At 35.7% G+C, this 24,700-nt stretch overlaps 1 protein-coding gene across 50 annotated transcripts in view; it reads left to right on the top strand.

Annotated features, from left to right (window-relative positions):
• Window positions 1–24,700, top strand: part of DCAF6 (DDB1 and CUL4 associated factor 6) — a 158,388-nt gene that overhangs the window by 108,388 nt on the left and 25,300 nt on the right. For 15 of the 50 annotated variants that reach the window (XR_014843919.1, XR_014843915.1, XR_014843912.1 and 12 more), the window contains 4 exons: window positions 2,886–3,003; window positions 7,731–7,846; window positions 9,591–9,674; window positions 9,891–10,206. Coding sequence is in view for 41 of the 50 variants with exons in the window: in XM_021089469.2 (XP_020945128.1) it covers window positions 2,886–3,003; window positions 7,731–7,846; window positions 9,591–9,674; window positions 9,891–10,206 (634 nt within the window). In the remaining 9 variants the exon portion in view is untranslated. Of the gene's footprint in view, window positions 1–2,885; window positions 3,004–7,730; window positions 7,847–9,590; window positions 9,675–9,890; window positions 10,207–16,947; window positions 16,990–24,700 lie in introns of all 50 variants that reach the window. The other 35 variants (XR_014843913.1, XM_021089466.2, XM_021089463.2 and 32 more) reach the window with 6 other exon arrangements.

The raw sequence follows: 24,700 nt of genomic DNA, 5'->3' as shown, positions 1-24,700 counted from the left end.
ATCTATGCCACAGCCATGGCAACACCAGATAGATCCTTAGCCTGTTTTGTCAGGCCAGGGATTGAAACTATCCGAGGGCTCCAGAGATGCCACTGATCCCATTGCACCACAGCGGTAACTCTGTAATTTTTTAGTTCTTTAAAGTAGATTTTCGTAGACCTTTTTAGCTAAAAATATTCATTTATCAGACTCAGTTTGTTAATTAATTTGCCAGTAAGCCAGGGATCTACATTTCTGAGACAGTTCAGTTTGATAGGTAGTATATGATCAAGAAGAAGAGTATTAAGCTAGGAAGAGTAGAATGGAACAAGGCTAGGAAATGAATTGTAAACCTCACATTTAATAAAAAAAAAAAAAATCTCCCATTAATACCTCAAGAAACCAGGTTCTACACAGTATTGTGTTTCTGCCAGAGGCATTATTTATGTGCAGTCTGCAAGGAAATAGATGGACTTGGGGGCCTGAAATTTTTGTAGCTAACAGAAATATAGTGATGGGCCAATTCTACTCGAGGCCAATGACTTCATTGACAACTTAAATGAACAAATTCTATCAACTATAGTTAATTTATAAGTTAAATGAATGCTGCTGTGTTTTACATGCTTTACAACATGTAGATTATATTAAAGAGAGGTTAAATAATAATTTGGTGGTAGATTACCTAGGAAGAAGGTTTTAATTAACATTGATCCTCTCAGGAAGCTTCTTGCTTTTGGAGTTTGGGAGTGCCCTTGGAGGTTGGTAGATGTTTTCTACTCCATTCTGATCTCTTAGATCTTTGTTTACTCAAAGCCCTTTGTCTATTATATTCCTATAGTCATAGTATGCAGATATCTATAGCTTTCTCCAAGATACAACATTTAAATGGCTTCTTAAAACTTAAACTCCTGACCAAGGTAGATCTAAGAAATTCAGTCCTCCAATTCTCTCAGGCCTGCTTTTGTTTTTTATTCCTTCTTTACTTTAAAAGAAAATAAGTAGCAAGGCACTTTATAAAATGTTGTGAGAGATAATGAAAGAAGTAGTCCCAGTGTTACCTCTTAGTCTCTTTGGTCATCGAATATTTCAGCTGTTTGTCTCCACCAACTGCAGATTCCTAAGGATAACTATGATTTTGGCAGCAGCGGGACAGAAATTTCAGCAACATAACTAAAAAATAAGGGAAAACTATATGTGAACAAATGAGTAACAGCAAAGTTTTCAAAGACTGGCAAGGGTAGGATAGATATTTTAAAAGTCCCATTCTTGATAATTTTATGTAAGCTAAAGATCTATTAATTCATTTATTTTATCAGAATCCCATTTGGTAAAATATGTCCTCTGAAACATTGAATATAATACTGAATCTTTGAAAATTGTAATGGATTGTTAATTTTTTTTCCCAGCGGCTGTTTATATCAAGAACATAGACATAACAACAGTAATACAGAAACAAAGTGACTTTACCATTTGATAGGCCAGCTTTATAATTGATACCCACTTTTTTTCCCCTCAAATTAATCTTATAGGAGATTTCTCATGAGTTAGAAGTAAAGACATAAGAATTGGTGCTCCTGAGTTTTATCAGCTTGGCCTCTCATCTCTCGGAGAGAATCTTTTTTCCTTTCTGCTATAGTTCTGTATTTTTAAGTCTTATTAATTCTCCTTTCACAGAATAAAAGCTGGAGCAGAGATTCTATCAGATTCTCTTTTAATAAGTGCTCCAGTGTCTTCAAGAGGAATGCAGAAAGAATTAAATCCTTCATTGCAATATAAAGTAAATCTAATAACCAAAAATCCTGAGTAATTTTGATTTTATTAAGTTATTACTGCTTTTGTTGTTACTGTTTTCTAGACAGAAATCTTATTTTTAGTACTATTATATCAAGTCCTTGAACTTGTATCTAGAAAGCAATTATGTCACAGAAGTTTTCTTTCTGTAAGCAACTGGCAGAAATGTTACATGTTTGATTATTAAGCAGTTTTTATTCCCTATACATTTTAATGTTCCCCTAAGCTGTTACTCATCATAAAAAGGAAAACCTTTAAAGTCCTGTTAAATTTTGTCTTTGGATATCCATGTTCTCATTTTGTGGGGGAAGGGAGAGGTGACTTTAAAGTATTCTGTATTCAATTTCTGTAGAGTTTCTTGGTTTTATTTGCCATTTTGCAAAGATTTTGTATGTTGAGATGGATATATATTGTGGACATCATTTGTGGACTCTTAAGGTGGTATTGCCATTTCCATAATTTAGAAAACAGATTTTTTTGCAAGGTGAGTCAGGGGGAGAAGATGAACTATACCAAAACATGTGATCTTAATAACAAAAAGAGTTTTAGAAAATAACACAGCATAATAAATTTTCTTCTCTGCCGCCTTCCCAATAGAGTACAGGCTGTAATCCCTCCCTAGATTATAGTCTATGAATTCAAAAGAACAGAAAGAATATGATAGCATTTCGTTGCAGCAAAGTTTTTACCAAATGGCTTCTTTTGGAGCCCTTACTTCTTCTCAGTGTTTCCGAAGGTGCCAGTGTTAGTCATTCTTGATATTCTAGCAACTGAAAAATAAAATCCTGAGCATTCCATTAAATAAAAGTACCAGTTTATAAAGTATGTCATTGCATGTTAATATTCTTTGATTCCCTAACATGGTTCTCAAATGTGTGTGATTTCCATCTAAATCAAAGGGAGTCATGTACACAAAACCAGAATTTGATGCAGTGCCACTTTGCAATATGGAGTGTTTCTATAACACTTGCTTTGGAATTTTAAGTGAGAACCATAGCAGATGTGACAAAGAATTATGACAAGGACAACCTAATTTAAGTTTTAAAATTTTAGGAAATGTCATCTTTTTATTGGTTTCAGAGACTTTTTTCAAATGTTTTAAACACAATTTTCAGATAACAATAATGAAAAGCTGAGCCCCAAACCAGGGACAGGTGAACCAGTTTTAAGTTTGCACTACAGCACAGAAGGAACAACTACAAGCACAATAAAACTGAACTTTACAGATGAATGGTAAGTTAATATTTTTGTAAAGATGTTCTTAGCCATTTTGTAGGATTGTATTAGATATTATTGTTAGCACTTCATCATCTTTATCTTTTGTTTTGCAATGACGCATTGATTCTCAAACTTTAGTGTGCTTCAGGATCACTTGGAGAGCTTGTTAAAACACAGATTACTAGACCCCACTGTCAGAGTTGAGGTGGGGGTCTGAGACTTTGCATTTCTAGAAACTTCCCAGGTGATACTGATATTGCTGGTCCTGTGATATTTCTTCTGATAGAAAATACAAAAGATAAAAATAATCACCTATAGACTATTAGTGCAAAAATTAATAAACCTAACATTTTGCAGCTTTTTGCAGTCTTGGTCCTATGTGTACAGTGTGTGTATGTGTATATATACGTTAATATTTTTGGTTTGAGTTTTAAAATATGATTTTAATCATACCAAATATATTCAATTCTCCCCTGCATTTATTTGCGTTAACTTTATAATAAATGTTCCCACATTACTCCTTAGTTTTCATAGGTATTATTTTACCAGCAGTATAAAAGATTCCATCAAGTGAATATACCATAGTTTTACCTAACCACTTCCCTTTAATTAGGCAGTGAATTTATTTATTTATTCTTACCAAATAAGGCTACGGTGAATATCTTTGTTTACAAGCTTTTTCTTACATTTAAGATTATTGATTTGGGGAGTTCCATCATGGCTCAGGGTTAATGAACCTGACTAGTATCTGTGAGGATGCAGGTTCGATCCCTGGCCTTGCTCAATGGGTTAAGGATCTGGCATTGTTGTGAGCTGTGGTGTAGGTCACAGACGTGGCTCAGATCCTGTGTAGCTGTGGCTGTGGTGTAGGCTGGCAGCTGCAGCTCTGATTCAACCCCTAGCCTGGGAACTTCCATACGCTGCAGGTGCGGCCCTTAAAAAAATAAAATAAAATAAGATTATTGATTTTGTCTATCTTTCCAGAAATAAACTATGTTTAGGTCAAAAGATACTATAAAATTAACTTTCAAAAAGATATCTGTCATTACATTTCTCTTAACAGCATATTAAGGTATACATTTTTCTGTCTCCAGGCCAGTGTTTAATATACTGACTTTTTAAAAAATTATTTTTATTTGATTACTAGTGTGCTTAAACCTTATATTTAATGGTTGAATAGATTTAATGACACTTATGATTATATTTATTGCTCACTAATCTAGGCAAATCTTATATTAAAAAGTATAGTTATGTGAGCTTCTTAAATTCTTTGCAAAATTCTTTAAATTTTGTATTTGTTACTGTTATTATACTAATATGTAGATAATATAATCCATCTTAATATATAATTAATTATATACTAATATGTGTGATTAATATATGGTGATTATATTAATCACTTAAGTAATATATTAATTGTTCTGTATAATTAATATATTAACATACCTAATTGTATATTATTATATATTATATGTTAGTATAATATATAATATGTCATATATAAATAATATATGATACAGTTATATGTTGTTTATTAATATATAATTAATTATATGTTGATATATGGTATTTATTCCAATTCACTGGTTTTCATTTGTGTTCCTGTGTGTTTTTTATATTAAAATCTTTGATTAAAGAGGATTTTCAAATATTATTGAATACATTCTATGTTCCAAAGACTGTCCAAGACACTGAGAATATATCAGTGAAAAAGAAAGTAGACAATCCCTGCCCCATTTGAGCTTTCATTCTAGGTGGGGGAGACAGACAATAAACATAATAAATAAGTAAATTGTGTAGTATGTTAGCTGGTATTCAGTGCTATGGAGGAAAATAGAGTGGATGATTGGGAAGCCTAGGGAAGTGTTAGGCATTGTTGAGAAGATGACATTTGAACAATTTGAAGGGTAAGAAGTGAAGTCCACATATATTTTGGGGAAGAGCATTCTAGGCAGAAAGCCAGTACAAAGACTCTGAAGTAGAAGCAGTCTTAATATATTCAAGCATCTTAAAAAAAAACCCCACAAAACTGGAGTTCAGTGACCAAAGAAGAGAGTTGTAGCAGATAAGTTCAACCAGGTAAGTGAGGAGGATCTTTAAAATGATAAAGCATATCTCTAATTGCTGTGTAGAGAATAGGCCTTAGGTAGAAGCCAGGAAACCAGTTAAAAGGCTTTGGCAGTAAGCAACTTGAGAGATAGTGTTGTCTTGGACCAGAGTGGGAGCAGTGGAGACAGTAGAAGAGATTGGATTCTGGATATATGTATTTGAAGGTACAGTTATTAGAATTTCTTTATTTACTCTAGTAATTGACCTCATCTTCTAAAAATCATGACATCTATGGCCATTTTTCTTAATACATAATTTAAGATCAGAGAAGATTGCCATTATTATTCTTTATGTCTTTTCTATTCTCATGTTTCCGCACAGAGGGGCTGATTTCTTATAAAGAATCTCATCTGAGCATTTTTTTGACCAAAATCTTTAGTCCCACTCTTCTTTTGAATGCCGCTTTTCTTTCTTTAAAAATTGACCATGAATTACATTCTCTTTTCACTAGTTTATTTCTTTATCAGAAAAGTAATTAGATTTTTTTTTCTGATTGCAAAAGTATTCTGTATTTTTGTTAAAAAAATTCAAAAAGGTATGCAGTCTTCTGTCATCTATGCTAGTGTGGTGTCTTTTTTTTTTTAATTTCTCTGATGATAGATAAGGCAATAGAACACCCTGACCAAGAGTTTGGACTCTGAACTTGACCAGCTGTTAAACCTTTCTGAATCTTAGTTTTCTCATCTGAAAATGGGCATATTTAATAGAAGCTACTTCAAAGATTTGTTGGGAAGATGAGAACATGCAGGAAAAGTACATGCACTTAGCACATTGACTGGTACATGATAGGCTTTAATTAATTGTTAGCTACAACTGTAATTTTTTGTAAATTGCCTTTCAGATCCTTTACCCAGTTTTTTACTGTGGTGTTTATTTTTTTCTTATTGATTTGTAAGAGTTATTTATTATAGAATTGAGTGAGAGAAAAAAATTAGAATTGAATGAGATAATACCATTTGTCTTTCATTTGCTCCAGATATTTTTCTCAGTTTTGTTGTTTGTCTTTCACTTTACTTACAGTAGTTTTACTTTATGATTTCAGCCTGTGAGCTCATGCTCCTTGTCCTTCCCAGGATTAGGGGAAGATTTCTTCTTATTTTCCACTTACGGTTCTGTGATTTTTTATATCAAAAATACATGTTTGATCCTTTTACAATTTATTTTACCATGAGGTATGATGTAGAGCTTATAGTTTATTTTTCCACATGGCTTTTCCTTTGTCCCAGTACTATTTATCAAACAATGTAGTTATTTATCTGTGATTTGAAATGCCATGTTAACACATGCTTAATGTATTTACTTGATTACTTTGTCTTTGCCACTAATGACTCTCTGTTCCTACATCAGTGCCCTAGTGTTTTAATTATCATAACTATTATACATTGCGCATTTCATTTAAACCTGTGTTATAGCTTTCTCAGTGGAAAAAAAAGATTTATTTATCACATTGGCTTCTCTTTACCAAAATTGCTATACATTATTTCTGGTTAAAAAGAAACACATGTTCATTGCAAAAAAAAAAAAAATCAGAATCTAGAGAAAAATATGAAAAAATTCTCTTGCAGTAGTCCTACTGAGATGACACTTAACGTTGGTGAATGTGCTTTCTGACATTTTTCTCTGCATATATACCCATATAGATATACAGTCTTTTAAAAAGCATATTATATATGTTTGCCCTTTTAAAAAAAAGTCAAATTGACTTCTGCAATTAGCATAAAAGAGTTTTTATAAAAGTTGGGCAAAAACTCCATGATACTTTGAGTTGTTTATTGAGTCACTGCTCTTTGTCTATAATTAATGTTTTTTAAGTTACTGTAACTGTTCAGTTTCTTTTTCTTGTTCACATCTACTAAATTTAAGAAATTGTTGGATTTCTGTGAATTTAATTTTAACTTTAGTCAGATTGTTATACATTTTCCTCTATTTTCTTTCCCAGACAGTCTCCTTCTTACACATATGTCATGATTTGTCACATAGTGTTCATTGAAAATTATTTAAATTGGTCTGGGATTCTGTTCTAGCCATAAATTCTAGCATAGTTATGGTCATCATCAGGTAGGTATTAAAACTAAAACAGAAAACATTATTCTCTTCTACAAAACCATGGCGCTCAGTCACTTGCCATATCTGAACAACTATCTAGAACAGGCAGTGATCCACAGACTGTGTTCAAAGACCTAAGAAATTTCCAGGCCTCTTTTCAAGTATTAATTTAAAAGTAGCCTAGAACAACAAAGTCTAAAAGGGCATGTGCTCAAAGCCTGTAAATTAATTAAGGATTTGGATATGGTGAACCATCTCTACCATAGAAGAGAAGAGAGATTATGTGATTAAATTAAAATTCAGTTGAGAGACTTGTAGAAATATGTACCAGATCATAAAAGCATCAAAACAATGAAGAAGTGATCCTTAAAGTTTTTAAGTCTTTTTAAAAGATTATAGTGGATTAGAATAATCACCTTGATTTTATGTGATGTTTTGCAGGTACTATTAAAATAATAAATCATGAAATATTTTATTTGTCGTCTGAATTTTTTTTATCAACTTCTCTAGTTGTAAAATACAAAAATTACCCTAAGTTTATGTTTATTAACATCTTGATGGAATCACTTATCTTGTCTTGATGGTAGGAGCAGTACTGCCTCAAGTTCTAGAGGAAATGGAAGCCACTGCAAAGCTGAGGATCAGGAGGAATCCTTGGTCCCACAGAGTTCAGTGCAACCACCAGAAGGAGAGACTGAAATAAGTAAGGTGTTATTTTGCTTTTGTCATTACAAAACCCAGTGTTGGATGTTTACTTAATTTTCTGTTACCTCAGTGCTGCAATTTTGTTTCCTATTTTTAGTAGATTAGTTTTACCCCAGTAGTACAGTCATTGTTATTAATAAGCAAACAGAAAATGCAAAAGGTGAGGACCTTAAGCATTTAAGATAGGACATCACAGTGAAGCACAGTTCCCCTCTGTGGACGCAATTACCAAGATAGATTGTCATCGTACTGAACATATGTGAGATGTAAATGTTGGTTCAAATTATCCTTAGCGTTTTTATACCTAGCAGTGAAATCCAGAGTATCTGTCTTGATATTTTTTTCAGAGTATAGGTGGTTTATGGAGGGGAAAAAAGGAATAAAATCTGAACAGGCTATGAATGAATCCTATTTCTTACAGGAAATGCCATTTAGGAAATGTTTTTAGAACCCTTTTGTAGAATATTTTTATGTAATCATATGAAATTTAGGGGCTAGGACAGCCTAAAACACAGTAGATTTTCAAAAAGTACTTGAAAATGAAGGAATATGGAGTTCCCGTCATGGCGCTGCAGAAACGAATCCAACTAGGAACCATGAGGTTGCAGGTTCAATCCCTGGCCTCGCTCAGTGGGTTAAGGATTTGGTGTTGCCTTGCCATGAGCTGTGTGTAGGTCGCAGATGTGGCCCCAGATCTGGCGTTGCTGTGGCTCTGGTGTAGGCCGGCGGCAACAGGTCCAATTCGACCTGTAGCCTGGGAACCTCCATATACCGTGGGTGTGGCCCTAAAAGGACAAAAGACCAAAAAAAAAAGAGGAATAAATGGATTCTTTTTCATTAAATGGATAGATGCCTCATTATAACAGAGTTTACAGGAATTTGTTTATTTATTTATTTTTGTCTTTTTAGGGCTGCACCTGCTGCATATGGAGGTTCCCCAGGGTAGGGGTCCAATCAGAACTGTAGCCACCGGCCTGCACCAGAGCCACAGCAACACCAGATTCAAGCTGTGTCTGTGACCTACATCACAGCTCACTGCAATGCCAGATCCTTAACCCACTGAGTGAGGCCAGGGATTGAACCTGCAGTCTCATGGTTCCTCATCGGATTCGTTTGTGCTGCACCACGATGGGAACTCCTTTTTTTTTTTAGTTTACAGAAATTTAAATGTATGTAAAATAACTGTCTGGTAAGCAGATGTCCAGGTAGAAACAAAAATACTGATCCTTCACACGTCTTGGAATTAAATCCCAAAATAAGTATTTTCAATGGCCTGACAGAATTTATGGTGGGGTCAGCTTTATTATTTGTTGATGATAGTTCAAATTAGAACAAGTGCATGATAAAGGGGCAGAAAAATACTCAGTTTTAAGTTTAGATTTTATGAAGATTAGGGAAAAAAAGCAAGATTAAGGAATGTCAGTTGTGAGGGATAATCTAAAGCAGAGGTTCTTCATATAGAGTTCATGAAGGTCCATGCTTTGATAGGCCTTGGGAAGGGGCAGTGGGCACAATTGCACGTCTTTCCCTGATAGTGTTTGTACAATTGTGTGTGCACATACAGAGTGTTTACCTTGGGGGAAGGAGTGGTGATGGGGAGGTCCCGCTCCTATGTGAGTGTCAAAAGTGTCTGTGACCCAAAAGGGGTTAAGAACTGCTTATACATAGGAAAACTGGAGTATTAAATTGGTATTTATTTTCCTCAAATTTAGGATTTAATGATAATTTGGTTTAATTCCCAGAATCTCTTGAAGAATCATCAGAGGATGTGACACTTCAGGAGGGTACATCTGCAGAAAACACAGTACAGAACCATATAGATATAGGTGAGTTGTCTTGGTCTCTTTAGGTAATTCATAGGAAAATAATAAGCCTTAATCTGTGTTAGTCTCTCCAGAGTTAAGATCATTTCCAAATAGATGTGTTGTGGAATTTTCTTCTCCATCTAGACTTTATCTTAAAAAATGTCTTTGTCAGCTCTAAAACTAGATTAAATAATTAGTGTTGCCGAAGTAACTAATTGTTACTTTGTTTTCCAACAGCACAATCAGATAAACTTACTTCTGAGACATTGGGTTCTAGCTCAGAAGAAAGGAATGACTTCAATCTTGATGGCCCTTGTGGGGTTCCAGAAGAATCCACTTTGTCTGAACAAGACAAGGAACCAGGAACTTCAGATCAAACTAGCACCGAAAGTGCTACCAGCCATCCTGAACCTCAGGCACAAACCGAAGCCGTTGGACCTTCAGCTCAGGAGGAAACATTGGCCAGAGACTCTGCTCTCCAGGACACAGATGACAGTGACGATGACCCAGTCCTGATCCCAGGGGCAAGGTATCGAGCAGCACCTGGTGATAGGTTGGTAAATTTTTAATCAACATGAACTATAAAAAATATAATTCAGGAGTTCCCGTCGTGGCGCAGTGGTTAATGAATCCGACTAGGAACCATGAGGTTGCGGGTTCGGTCCCTGCCCTTGCTCAGTGGGTTAACGATCCGGCGTTGCCGTGAGCTGTGGTGTAGGTTGCAGATGCGGCTCGGATCCCGCGTTGCTGTGGCTCTGGCGTAGGCTGGTGGCTACAGCTCCGATTGGACCCCTAGCCTGGGAACCTCCATATGCCGCGGGAGCGGCCCAAAAAATAGCAACAATAACAACAACAACAACAAAAAAGACAAAAGACAAAAAAAAAAAATAATATATATATATATATATATAATTCACAGGGTTTTGTTTCTGGTCACATTAAAGGAGTCTGTTTTTGACCCTTACTTCCTCTAAGGGTGTTTTCAGTTGTATAAACTCACAGAATTTTCTAAACTGTAAATGGTTCCACATATTACATTCTTTGAGAAAACTGTGCTTTAAGAGGAGAACAAAAAGTCTCCTTGTTCTGTATCTTCAGCTCTAAGGCTTGTTCCTCAATTTATAGATCAAGAAGAAGGAATGTTAAGAATGACCAACAGGTTATTTATAAAGTTAGGGTTATATTTAGTTGTCAGATTGTCCTGTAGACACCCTGGCCTTTACCAGTTTTGAGTGTTTTTTTTTTTTTTTCAGTGTTCAATTTTTGTGCTTTTCTTGTGACGCTGGATTCAGGTGGTGTTAGTAGTAGTTCTCTCTTTGACATGTTTTTCTGTGATTTCTACTAAACTGAACAACTTAGTTTCAAAAATGAAAAATCACAGCAAATAACAAATATTATAACTATAATAAAATTAAATTGCTAACATATTCATATACTTTTTCCATTTTTCATTTTGTATATTCATAAGGATATATTTAATTTTTTAAGTAAAGTAAATCTTTTAAAGTATAGTGCATTCCATACTTTTCTAAAACTATTTCTACAATTTGTGTCTAGTGCCATCGTATCTCATTTTGTTATGTCCTCTTCCAAAGAATCAGATTTTATCTTTAAAATGTTTACACAGGTATGAAGAACCATTTCACTCCTTCCTTCCTTCCTTTCTTTCTTTTCGTGCTTTTTAGAGACACACCCATGGTATACAGAAGTTCCCAGGCTAGGGGTCAAATCTGAGCTGCAGCTGCTGACCTATGCCACAGCGTCAGCAACTCGAGATCCTAGCCACGTCTGTGTTATACACCACAGCTCAGGGCAATGCCAGATCCTTAACCCACTGAGTGAGGACAGGGATCAAACCCACAACCTCATGGATACTAGTCGGGTTGTTACCACTGAGCCACAATAGGAAATCCCTCACTTACTTTTATGCTCAATAAACTGGCTGTTTATGAAATATTCTGATATTTCTGTCAAGTGAAAAAAAGAAGGAAAAGATTAATTTACCATTAAAGAATGGCAAGATTATGTAATAATCACGGTCATAATGACTTGGATTCTGGTTTTACCCTTTACCAGCTATTTAGTCATTCACATTACTTAATATCTCTTTAAGGTTCAGTTCCCTTATGTGTAAAACTCAGGTTATGATTATCTAGAATTATTGTCAGAATTTAGGAAAAAAATCCCAATCAAGACCTGTCCAAATTGAAAGCACTGAATAAATGATAGCTTTATTAAGCAACCAAGATATTCTCTGTAGCTACTTAGACTTAAAAAGAAGTTACAGTAAGAATAGCTCTAGGGATAAAGACTAACAGAGGACAAGCAGAATTCCTGAACTATAGGTAGTAGTTCAGTGAAATTGTTTTTTCTTAACTATGAAAAGGTAAGAGTTCCTACCGTGGCATAACAGGATCAGGTACATTTTGGGAGTACTGGGACAAAGGTTCAATCCTTGGCCCGGCACAGTGGGTTAAGGACCTGATGTTGCTGCAGCTGCAGCTTAGATCACAACTGTGGCTTAGATTTGATACCTAGCGTGGGAACTCCATATGCCATGGGATGGCCAAAAAAAAAAAAATTACGTACATTCCTTTAGTCATATTTGGTCAAGGTGTTTACTTTGCAGTGACTCTGTTTTCAAATGTAGAGGAAGTAATCTTTGCCTATCTTTGTATTTAGAGATTAATTAAACATCTTCTCTTTACCTGCCACACATTGGCTTCAATATTCTTAGTATGTATTTTGGATAAGTAAAACATAATGTCATTTTTTTCTATATCCAGAGTGAGTCCTTTAGAGTATTATCACCACTTGATATATGCAGATAAGATTGGCACAATTTGAAAATCAAATTGATGGTTTCTAAAACCAAGGGTAGAGAGCTAACATCTATAATTATTTTAAGCTTGTACATTTATGGCTTTCTAAGTATATAAGCAAACATATGTCCCTGTTTTTTTCTGTACTTCACATAGCTAAAAACCATACTAAGGTCATAAGTGAAAATATAATTTAAGTATCCACTTTCTAGTAAAAAGCATCATGTCACTTACCAGATCTGTTTGCTTAAGTAAGAAATCGTATATATCTAGAAAATAATATAGACACTTGTAAAAAAATCATAATTATTTACCGCTTCTAGTCAGGCCAATTATTTAACACTTACACCTAGTCTGCTTTACAACTGAGGAAACTGAGGTGCTTAGGAGGGGTTTTTTATTTTCTAGACCAAAGGAGATTTTTTTATTTTTTTATTTTTTTTTTGTCTTTTTGCTATTTCTTGGGCGGCATATGGAGGTTCCCAGGCTAGGGGTTGAATTGGAGCTGTAGCCACCGGCCTACGTCAGAGCCACAGCAACTCGGGATCCGAGCCGTGTCTGCAACCTACACCACAGCTCACGGCAACGCCGGATCGTTAACCCACTGAGCAAGGGCAGGGACCGAACCCGCAACCTCATGGTTCCTAGTCGGATTCGTTAACCTCTGCGCCACGACGGGAACTCCCAGATTTTTTTTTTTTACACACAGTAGTAAAACATGAATGAGAAAGGAGGATTTTGGGAGAGGGCGGGTCCTAGAGAATCCAGAACATCTTGCAGCATATTGTTTTTATTTTGGCTGTCTTACTAGAAACTAGAGGATCTTTTGATTAAGCATTATCATTTTCATAATACTTAGATGATTTATATGTTTTAAGGGTTCCTGAGGTTTGGATCTGCCACAAAAGTGGCCTCTGATAGCCTTAATGACCCAAGAAACCCAGTGCTGAACTAAACTAGCAGAATCTTTTGGAGGTGGGATAATCAGGGGCCGCAGCCTGGAAGTGACCCTATTTCTCACATGGACTCAAATTCATGTGCTCATGGTTAGAGCCAGATTTGAAGCCACCTCTGAGTCTGCATTTGCTTCCCTGCTTTTTTTTTTTTAACTAAATATTATTCAGTCTTCTTTATACTCAGTTTAGTTCATTCTGTATACTGTTGTGTTTCATTCTGTGGGACATAGTAGTAAACTTAAGAGTAACGGAAGAATAATATAATTCCTTCCTTTGAGAAAACTAATTTATTGAAGAAGAGAGGACAAATACACATACAGTAAATATGTGAAATTAAATATAATATTTTATATATATACATACACACACCAAATTATACATATTGAGGTAATGCTAAAGTGATTATAGACTACTTCACAATTATATCAAGTTTTCCTTTTAAATTTGCATTATTTTTTCCTAGCTATTTACCAAAAAATTATAAATAATGGAAAATCTTCCTTCTGATTTTTGTTAAGTAATTTTGATAGTTCTAACTTCCTTAGCACCATATTCATTAAATCATGAACTATCTATGCAAAGTATACTTTTCTGTACCTTTCTAAAGACTCTTCTTACTTGAGATAACTGCCCATTTATCTTCTAAGTTTTGGAGGAATAGGTATGTTGACTTTTAATCTAAAGAGAAAGTTTTAAGAAATTTTGCTTCTTAAGAACCTGAAAAGAATCATCTACCAGCTTGTAAGTAGGCATATGGTTTTTGAGAATTTCTATTTCCAAAGGGACAAAGAATTCCAAAGCTCTGTTATAAAAAAAATCATACCATTTGGTTCTTAGAATCTAAGGATACATTTCACACTTGGATGAAATGCCCAACTAAAAGGATGCATATCTTAAAGCTCCCCCACCCCTTGCCCTTGACACCATTTTAGAAACCTAGATTAGTTTGATATGTCAGAGGAATGGTCCCAAAATTAAGACAGTAAAAGTCTGTACTTAGATCTGTACTTTAATTGTATAAGGAATTATACAGTGGATCTCATAACTTTTTTGCCCCACATTTAATTTTTATTAATGAAACCTAAAAAGTTTATGGCTAAGCCATTTTTGACACAGATTTAGTAAAAATATCAAAACAGTTCTTTGTAATGCAAAGTTATGACTTTTTATTTACTTTTTTATTTTTTGTCTTTTTTTTTGGCCACACCCATAGTATAAGGGAGTTCCCAGGCTAGGGGTTGAATCAGAGGTATAGCTACAGGCCTATGTCACAGCCACAGTAATGCATGGTCCGAGCCATGTCTGCAGCCTACCATAGCTCACAGCAATGCCAGATCCTTAATCCACTGAGCGAGGCCAGGGATCAAACCCTCATCCTCATAAAGACTAGTCGTGTTCATTACTGCTGAGCCATGATGGGGACTCCTATGACTTTTTAATAGATTTGCATCCTTATAATTTGAGTAAATAAATATGACCCAGGTTTTCACTTCTGGGCTGAGATCAAGCATGAGAAGGAAATGTCTTAGAAAATAAACATAGATGTTTCAAAATAGAATGCTCTTCTCATTAACTATAGCTTGTCTTGGTATAAATATAACTGGGACTCTGTAGCAGAGGTCAGCAGACTTTTTCCCTAAAAAGCCAGATAGTGAATATTTTAGGCTTTGCTGGCCAAAGAGGCAAAATGAAGGGTATTTTATAGGCATTTATATAATCATTTAAAATATAACCATTTACAAACAAAAATTGTTCTTTGCCTATGGGCCATTATAAAAACAGGCAGCTGGCCAGATTTTGCCCAAGAACTGTAGTTTGGTGATCCCTGTTTTATAGCAAATTGGTCTTAGAGCAAGAAACCAAGCTATAGTGTATGGTAAAGTGCCTCTACTGACAGATAACCAGAGTTTAAAACAATGAAATCAGTAAATCACCACATATTTGGTCCCCTTTAACTTTGTCTATAGCAGGAGCACAGAATATTAAATGGAAACTAAATTGAAGAAAGAGATAATTAGTCAAATATATACTTTCTAATGTGGTATTAAAAACAAAAATAAAAGTAGTACATCTATCCCTTAGTGATTTTTTTTTTTTTTTTGGCAATGCCCACAGCATCTGGAAGTTCCTGGGCCTGGGATCGAACCTGAGCCACAGCAGTAATCCAAACAACAGCAGTGACAATGCTGAGTCCTTACCTGCCAAGCTACCAGGGAACACTCTCCCTTAGTGATTTTATATATTAGACTTAGAAACATAAACAGTGGCCCTTGAGAGAAAAGTGATCATATTTTTTTATTTAGATGATCTTCATGTAAACTGTTTTCACAGCGCCAAATCCATGGTATGATGGCTTGGCTGATGTATCTTTCTCTTGCCAAATCCAAGTTTTTTGCTCTCTGGAAAAAAAGACTTATATCTAAGTAAGCTTCCAAAATAAGTTATCACATAGTTTTGAATGATTTTTAGTTATAGACTCAATTAAGATGCTCTAAAGATTGTTTCTTTAAAGATTAAAGATATTAACTCTGTATTGCTTGTTACTCTATTTTAAAAAGCATTTCTTGGTTTTTTTTTGGGGGGGGTAGGGTGTCTTTTTAGGGCCTTACCTGCAGCACATGGAGGTTCCCGGGCTAAGGGTCAAGTTGGAGTTGTAGCTGCCGGCCTAAGCCACAGCCACAGCAACGCGGGATTTAAGCCACATCTGCAACCTACACCACAGCTCAAGGCAACGCCAGATCCTTAACCCACTGAGCAAGACCAAGAATCGAGAATACGAATTTTCATAGATACTAGTTGGTTTCATTAACCGCTGAGCCACAATGGGAACTTCCTAAAAGCTTTTCTTAGTTGCATAGAAATTTGGTTCCATTTACCTACTCTGGATTCTGTGGATATGGCCTTCATTTTTAAAGTCAAAATTCTTTGTATACTATAAATTTGCTACTATCTATTTAGTCATCATTATAATTGCTTTTACAATATTTCTAATGATTCAAGTTTATTCTTTATTAAGATTGCAGAGAAAAAGAGTAATCATAGAGAAAGAATTGAACTCCTAGGGAGTTGAAAGCTGTTATTCTTTGCTTGCTCATTATATAGTCTTATGGTTAGGACAAATGAGTCAGCTCAGGTCTTAATTATTTAGTTCCCAAAGAGCAGCTCAGCCCTGGGGAGCTAATGTAGGTGTTCTAGTGGATGGTATTGATAATAGGAATCTGTGCAGTTCCGTATAGTTTCTAACAGGGTCAGGTTCTAGTCTACTTAAAAGATTAAAGGGGTTGAGTGCAATGTCTTCCTTCTAATCTGTCTTCAGTGGGTGTTTCTGTTTCTTTAATTGCCTCATACACATTTAGTTGAATGACATATTCTCACATAATACCATAAATCACAAAGAGAAACAAAAGTTTTTTAGATTTAGATGATTAATGATAACAGTAGTGGCCTTAATGCTTTAAATATTTGATTCTTTGAAGTCTTTGTGAGTGACTTTAGTTATTGTGTTCCCTTCAATAGATTTAATATCAGAGGAACAACAATAGGTGATAGAATAATGAGGTAATTCAGTATGTTCCTTCATTATTTTACTTTTTCCTTATGATGAATTTTTTGCCAGGTCCTCTTTTTCCACAGCTAACCACCTTTCCTATTAACAGTTTTACGTCTTTGAACTTACTGAACTCTAAGTGCTAAGCATTGTAAAGCTGGTTGCTTTTCACAAACTGTATTTAGCTGCATGCACTGCATGGGAATAGAATGAAAAGAAATTTCCTGTGTGCAGATATAATTGATGTTCACTACAAGTGTGTCATATGATAAAGTAACTGTAATCTGAAATGATATATTTTAAATATTAATTACTTGCTCTGAATATTTTGTTGAAGAATTGGGGGTAATAATTAGCAACTTTCTGGTATCATCAAATATACTCACTCTCCTTGAGATCAGTAACAAAAAATGGACTTGAATCTAATTTTGTGCATGGGTTTAAGAGTTGATTTTCTTTAAATAAAGCAGTTTTCTCATAAATAGCTTAGTAACTTAAGAATATCACACTCTAAATATTAAGTGATACATAATTCTCAGACAATTCTATAATTTGAAGATTAACAATGGGGTAAAATTTAAATATAACTTTAAAGTGAACTTCGGTTCTATTATTCATTTACCCTAAACCTGGTTTGCTGACAAAATCAACCTGTACATACTTCTAGTGGCACATGTCATTTGTTATCATTTGTTTCTAAAACAAAGTGGAATATAAAACATATAGCAACAAATAGAAGTGTAATTGGTAAAGTTCCGGATGGGGAGTACAGAAATGGTGAAAGAAGCCAAAAAATATTGTAGATGTATAAAAATCCCTGATCAACTCCCATTCTCACGAGGGTTCCTATATATAAAATCTCAAAATTATTTTTGTTTTTGTGCTGTTATTTTAACATTAAGGTGTATTTGAAGCAACTTTTTATAAAAATAGTCTGTTGCTAGCTATCACTTTCTAGATAAGTAACAGTAGAATGGAATTTCTTTCAAGACTTTTTAATTTTCTGATTAACACCTTGTAGCCTAAGCATTCAAGGCCAATTTCTGTTTTGTCAGTAAAGATTGCAACTTAAAAGTACCATGTTGCTCTAAATGGAAATGGAGGGCATCCTGTGCTTACGGCTTTTGCCAAGAATTGCTCCTATGCTCTACATCTGGAGTGTCTCTAAATACACCTTAGGCCTCCATATCTTTACTTACTTTGTGCCTTCTAACTGAAATGACCTCCTGTCACCATCATTTTGGCCACCTCATCTTTGAACAACATTCACCTTAAGCTGCTCTCTTTGGAAACTTGTCCTGGCCTGTACATTGCATAATCCCAAGTAGGGCTGAACAATTCTTCTCTGTGCCTTTATAAATATATCTGTTATGCTGTCTGTAACACTTCATTGCATATATCTATGTATATGTTTTCCTGTGTAACATGTAAGCACCTTTAAGGCCAGCATAATACATGGATATATAAATAAAAGTTGGCCCAAGAAAAGGTACCTTTTTTATCTAAAACTCTAGCTAAGTTTTTATTCATATTTCTTTAGATGAGTAGCTGGCTTATTGTTTTAGTCTGCTTCTTAAAACTTGAAATGAAACGAGAAGCTATGAATTTTTAGGGGGTCTGACAACCTTCCTACACATTTGATGACTTGCTAGAAAGACAGAACTAATAGTCACTTGTAATCATGGCTATAGTTTATTATGACAGGGAAAAAAGAAACATCAGACAGAGCCTAGAAGATCCAAGCATAAGCTTCCAACACTCTTTCTCTCAAGATGGGCCATACAATGTGCATCTTCTTCCAGCAATAAAATGTGGTAACATTTGTATAGTTTATCAGCCCAGAGAAGCCTGCAGTTTTCCTGGGGGCTGGCCACATAGGCACGCTCTGCACCCAACCACAGCTACCTAAATTCCAGACCCTATGTTCTCCAGAAATCACATTATTTGTACAGACTACCTAGGCAAGCAGGTACAGAAGGGTTCAGGGTCCCACACAGGCAGAAAAATGGAGGCAACATTCCAAAAGTCAAGTTCCCAGACACCAGCCAAGGACCAGCCTTGGAAACAGCCCCTTCTAAAGATAGAGCCCTAGGCCTGCTGTCCTTTATCTCCATACTGATGCATTTTGAGGCAAAGAATTCAGCAACCCTCCTTCCCCCCTCCACCTCCCCGCACATACGCAGAAGGAGTGGAAACGAGACACTCACCTATTTCAGATACTTGTAAAGACACGTGGTTTGGGTTGGGAGGGTGGGGCACACCCATGGTATGTGGAAGTTCCTGGGCCAGAGCTCAAACCCATGCTACTGCCATAACCAAAGCTACTACAGTGACAATGCTGAATCCTTAATCACTTTTGTCACAAGGGACCTCCAAAGTATGTGTTGAAATGACTGAAATTCCAACCCAGAGACCTTTCTTGTTGTTAACAATAGGTGACTTGTTAATACCAACATAGCTTTTACTATAAATAAGTGCTTTAGGGCACTTAAAAGTATTATTTTTTAAGAAAACATATCTTTTCTAAATTATTATTCACAGGTTTGTTTGGATAGCAGACTTTTTTTTTTTTTTTTCCCTTTTTACAGCTGTATTTTCCTTTTTACAGCTGTCTGGTAGACAGCAAACTTTTATTTATTTATTTATTTTATTTAAGGCCACACCTGCAGCATGTTGAAGTTCCTGGGCTAGGGGCTGAAATGGGCCACAGCCACGGCAATGCAGAATGCAAGCCTTATCTGCAACCTGTGCCTCAGCTTGTGGCAACACTGGATCCTTAACCCATTGTGCGAGGCCAGGGATTGAACCCGCATCCTCATGGACACTATGCTGGGTTCTTAACTCACTGAACTGCAATGGAAACTCCCAAGCAAACTTCTTTCTATTGATAATTTGATGGTAAATTTGAGCTTAACTCTGGATAATCACAAATTCTAAATTGAGAGGTTCAAATCAGTGAGGTTTTCTTCCAAAAAAACCCACTAAGTTAATATGAGAAAAAAAGTATGTATAATATAAATTAAAAGAACTTATGATTTTTGAACTTGGTGTACTGGTATTCAGAGTTAAATGAGCATGCCCAGTGAGGCATAAATAAATAGAATTTAACTTATTCTTTGGTTTTACTATCTTTTCTTTGACACATACCATAGCAACTTTGGTTCTTGTACCAAAGTTTTATAACTGCTCTGAAAATAGAGCATAGAAATGTAATATTTATTACAGAAATTCTCCTATTGCAGAGGTCAAGGGAGGATGTGGGAATTGAGACTAGCATTCCTGTGTTTATAAAAACCTAAAGTCAGTCTCAAATTTTGTAAAATAAATGCAAACTCAGTTTATTTTAAGGTGGAAGAATTTAATTTTGAAATTAGCAAAGTGGAGGTTACTCTTGCCACAGGTGTTCTGATACCCTATAGTGATGTCACAGAGTTTGGGAAATAGTACATTGTCTATTCTTCTTTTTCAAATTTATAAACAACATTAGTAAAATAAAGCCTCTGAGAAAACTTGCAACAAGGAAATCTTTTTGTTTTCCACATTTGTTTGAACACAAACATATTTTGTGAAACACCTAATGAAAAATCCCACAATTTAGAAAATGCTCTTTTAGGTTATTACAATTTATATTCCAGATTGTGACTATCAATTTCATTAGACTAGGAGACTCTTAGGCTTTCTTTCAGTATTTCATACCTGCATTTCACACATCTTTGTTCAGTTTAATTCAGAATTCACATGCTGTAGTTCTAGTCATGTCCTCATGTTCTGTCCTTAGGATGGTATCCTTTTATATTAACCTCTTTTGGCTACTGAATTACTCTTTTAAAAAGTCATTTAATTCCAGGTTGAATAAATCAGTTCTCTCCTAATCTCTGATTAAACCATGTTTCTCTCCCCTAAGATTTTGTTCTTCTACAAGCTGTCTCAATAAGATCAATAGTACTGATTAATATGTACCACTCTACCTTTATGTAAAGGTGTTTTATAGAAGGATTTTCCCGTTGAAAACAATAGGCAAATTAATTCACTTTTATATTTTTAGTGCTGTTTAAGAATGTCTCTTTATGTTTTAGCCTAGCTTTTTAGCTACTAAATGTGCCAGTTTAGTATTTTTTAAAATTAACACATATGGATTATTTCTGATTGGTATAACTTGCAAATTTAAGCTTAGAGTCATCTTAAGAAATTGTGCTGACCATTTTAGAAACAGTTTTCTAGAATATGAAGTGTTAAAATATAAAGACTTTTTTTCCCCATCTTTTAAATACTGTCTTTGAAATAGAATAACGGCTAATACTTTGATGTTTTTCTTTGAAATTCTTGGATGAATCAGTTTCGTATTTATTAATGAATTAATTTAGTAAACTATATGAACCAGACCCTTGTGGATGCTGGTGATAGAAGGATAATGAAAACACATCCTCTCTGAGCTGTCGGCTCAGTGGCATACACAGACATGCATAAATAATTACAACACAGTAATTGCAGTGATAGAACGGTGCATTAGCAATGGGATTATTAAGGGCTCCTAACCTAATCTAAGGAAAGGGAGAATTATGTTTTTATAATCTTTGGCTTCTGACACTATCATTGTTGATTGACATGTGGCTCATTTTCTTTATTCATATAGTTAATAATGTAATAAATGCCCATGAACCTATCATCCAACCCAAGAACTAGAAAATTACTAGTACTTTAGATCTACCTATACTTCTCCCTATTCTGTCCCCCTGCCCACTATACCAGCAGTAACCACTTTCTTGAATGTTATATGTATAATGCCTTGCTTAAAAAAAAAAAAATGAAGAATTATCATATAAACATAAAGGCCAAAACAATGTGTTACTTAATTTGTTTTACCTACTTTTGAGTTTTATTTAAAAAAGGATGTCCTGCTGTAAATGGAACTTGGGCTTGCTATCTTTTTTTTCCAGTCAACATTACGTTACTAAGATTGATCCATGTTGTTACGTACAGCTATTGCTCAGTCACTTTTACTGCTGTATTATAACTTATTGTATGACTGACTATACCATAATTTATCCTTTTTCCTATTAATGGGTGTTTAGGTTGTTTCCAGTGTTGACCTGTAACAAATAGACTGCTTGGTCTTTCTTCAGCAAAGATGAGTTTATTTTGGATCAGTCAGAAAGTTGCAGTTTGGAGTCTGCAACCACAAGGAGCCACATGCGGGTGGCTCCCCAACCCCCACCCCAAGAGAGGGAAGGATAATGCTTTCTTAGGAAAAGGAAGGTGGGAGGGCTGTGGTAAACGAAGAGTTTGGCTTTTCATTGGCTGAGTCTTTGTTAGAAAGGAGAGGAGTCTTTCTTCTTCCTGTTGGGCTCACAGGACATGAGATCTCCCCATCCTGGTCTCCAGCTGTATTTAATATAGGTTTCTGTGTATTAATTTTTTACATTTCCTCCTTTTGATCAAGGTCTTTCTCTGAAAGCATGATCAAGAGTCCAGGTTTTTCTAGTTTTAGCTTTTAGTCCTTGAGTGTCAGGAAGGTCCTTTCCTGGATGTAGCATCTCACATCAGGGGAAAGCGCACAGATTAGAAACCTGTTAAGGTCCCTTTTGGGAATTCCCTGGTGGTCTGGTGTTTAGGGATTGGTACTTTAACCTCTGGGGTCCAGGTTCAGTCCCTAGTTGAGAACAGATCCCACATCCCCATGCCAAAAATAATAAGAAGAAATCCATTAAGGTCACATCTGAGTCACTAGGAGGGAAGAGTCTCAGGTACTTTTTATCTAAAGTCCATACGTTATCAAGATCATCGATTTTGGAGATATCTGAAGCATTATGTCATCATCAGCGATTTGGTAACAAACTTCCAACAGGCTTGTTCTGGATGTCTTGGGAAGCTGTCTCATCCGATGTGCTTCAGTGCCAGGAAATCTTTTGTTTCAGGTCACCAGATTATGTGCAGGTCCAGTGAGGGTTTAGTGCTTTCCTTAGGTGTGTCAGATGAATCTGAAAGTCTATTCCTTGGAATTTGACAGCACAAGGGTTGATTAGCAGTACTTGATAGGGGCCTTTTCCGCAAGGTGGATAAGAGTTCTTCTGAAAGTGTTTGTTTTGGGCTGCACCTGTGGCATGTGGACGTTCCTGGACCAGGGATCAAGCCTATGCCACATCAGTGGTCCAAGCCGCTGCAGTGACAGTGCTGAATCCTTAACCCACCTTGCCACAATGGAACTGCTGGAAGTTTTCTTTTAATAGACAAAATTTCCAACTTGTGCAGTGTGATACTTAAGGTTTTTGTCTCTTGAGGGCAAGGGTGAGAAGATTGCTCTACTAGAACTTTATCTTTGATAGAAGCAGTTAGGCTTTTGCAATACTAGAGTATCTCCCTTTTTATCAGATGTAGGTCAAAAAAAAGCAGGAGACAAGTGTTGGACATCTTGTGACTATCCCAAAGGATAAATAGCTTATGAATTTTAAAAGGGGCAGACCTGAGATTTAAGTAGCCGTGCTTTTGGCCACTGTATTTGGAGGCCTTTGCCAATTGAATCTTTTTTTTTTTTTTTTAATGGCTGCACCCATGGCATCTGGAAGTTCCTGGGCCAGGCATCAAATCCAAGCCACAGCTGTGACCTTTGCCACAGCTGCAGCAACACCCGATCCCTAACCCACTGCACTGGGCTGGGGATCAAACCCATGCTACCCCAGAAACAACACTGGATCCTTAACCTGCTGCTGCACCACAGCAGGAACTCCCAACTGAATTTTAATAATGCCATTAGTGGAGTCAACTAATGGCATTAGTCAAATAATAATATATGTACTAATATCTTATATATTAATATTTAATAATAATAATTAGTTGAATAATTAATTCAGGAGCTGGGTTATACTTTGGACAGGTGGGGCAAGTGAAGTAGGTACTTTTTGCAGCCTTATTAATGTTTCCCCATCAGTATTGATTAATGAAGTTTATCATTTTGGCAGTGGAGCAATGGTTTTAAGCAGGTACAGTGGTGAGTGGGAATTTTTGAGTCCTTGGTAAAACTGGATTGTTATTTGGTCTAAACCAGAGCTTTTTCTTTTTACCACACCAACAGTTGTTGAATTTTCAGTCTTGTTTTTCCTTTTCTGAGATCGATTGTTTGGACCCTCTAGCCAGTTTTTTAAGTTATCATTTAAGGAAATATCCCTTTGGACTATGACAATGGTTTGGCTGCTCTTGGGTCCTTTAAGGGTAGCATTCCTTTCAGAAATACTGGCCGGGTGATTTCTATTTGCCTCCAGAGAGTCAAGTTTGGAATGCACCATAATCTTAATAATAGCTGAAAGTGGCACATAAAAGTGTTGCATTCAGTAATTTCTGAACATAGGGGCCATTTTCTGTTCTTTATTTATTGGCTGCCACATGCAGCAGCTTGATGTGGGATCTCAGTTCCCAGACTGGGGATTGAACTCAGGCCACGATGGTGGAAAGCACTGAGTCCCAACTACTAGACCACCAAAGAACTCCCCATATGGGCCATTTTAAATTGTATGTCCACTAGAAGTAAGGAAGCCGCACTGCTTCCACAACATTGCAAAATCTTGAGCTACTCCAAAAGCATGTCTACTATTAGTATAATGTTCATAGTTTTATCCTTGGCTAAGGTATAATCCTCTTTGAGTGTATCATTCCGTCTCTTGGGTCAAAGTAGCCAGAGGAAAAGATGCTACTCAACAACATCAAAAGGAATTGCAGTAGCATGTCCAG

Source organism: Sus scrofa, chromosome 4 (genome assembly GCF_054392235.1).
Source record: "Sus scrofa isolate SSC_HxYL_T2T_F1_AM1 chromosome 4, Sscrofa_HxYL_maternal_Yorkshire_Landrace_v2.0, whole genome shotgun sequence".
In the NCBI taxonomy this organism is placed as follows: Eukaryota; Metazoa; Chordata; class Mammalia; order Artiodactyla; family Suidae; genus Sus; species Sus scrofa.
Note: the sequence above shows the minus strand (reverse complement) of the source record. Positions and strands in the feature narration are given on the sequence as shown.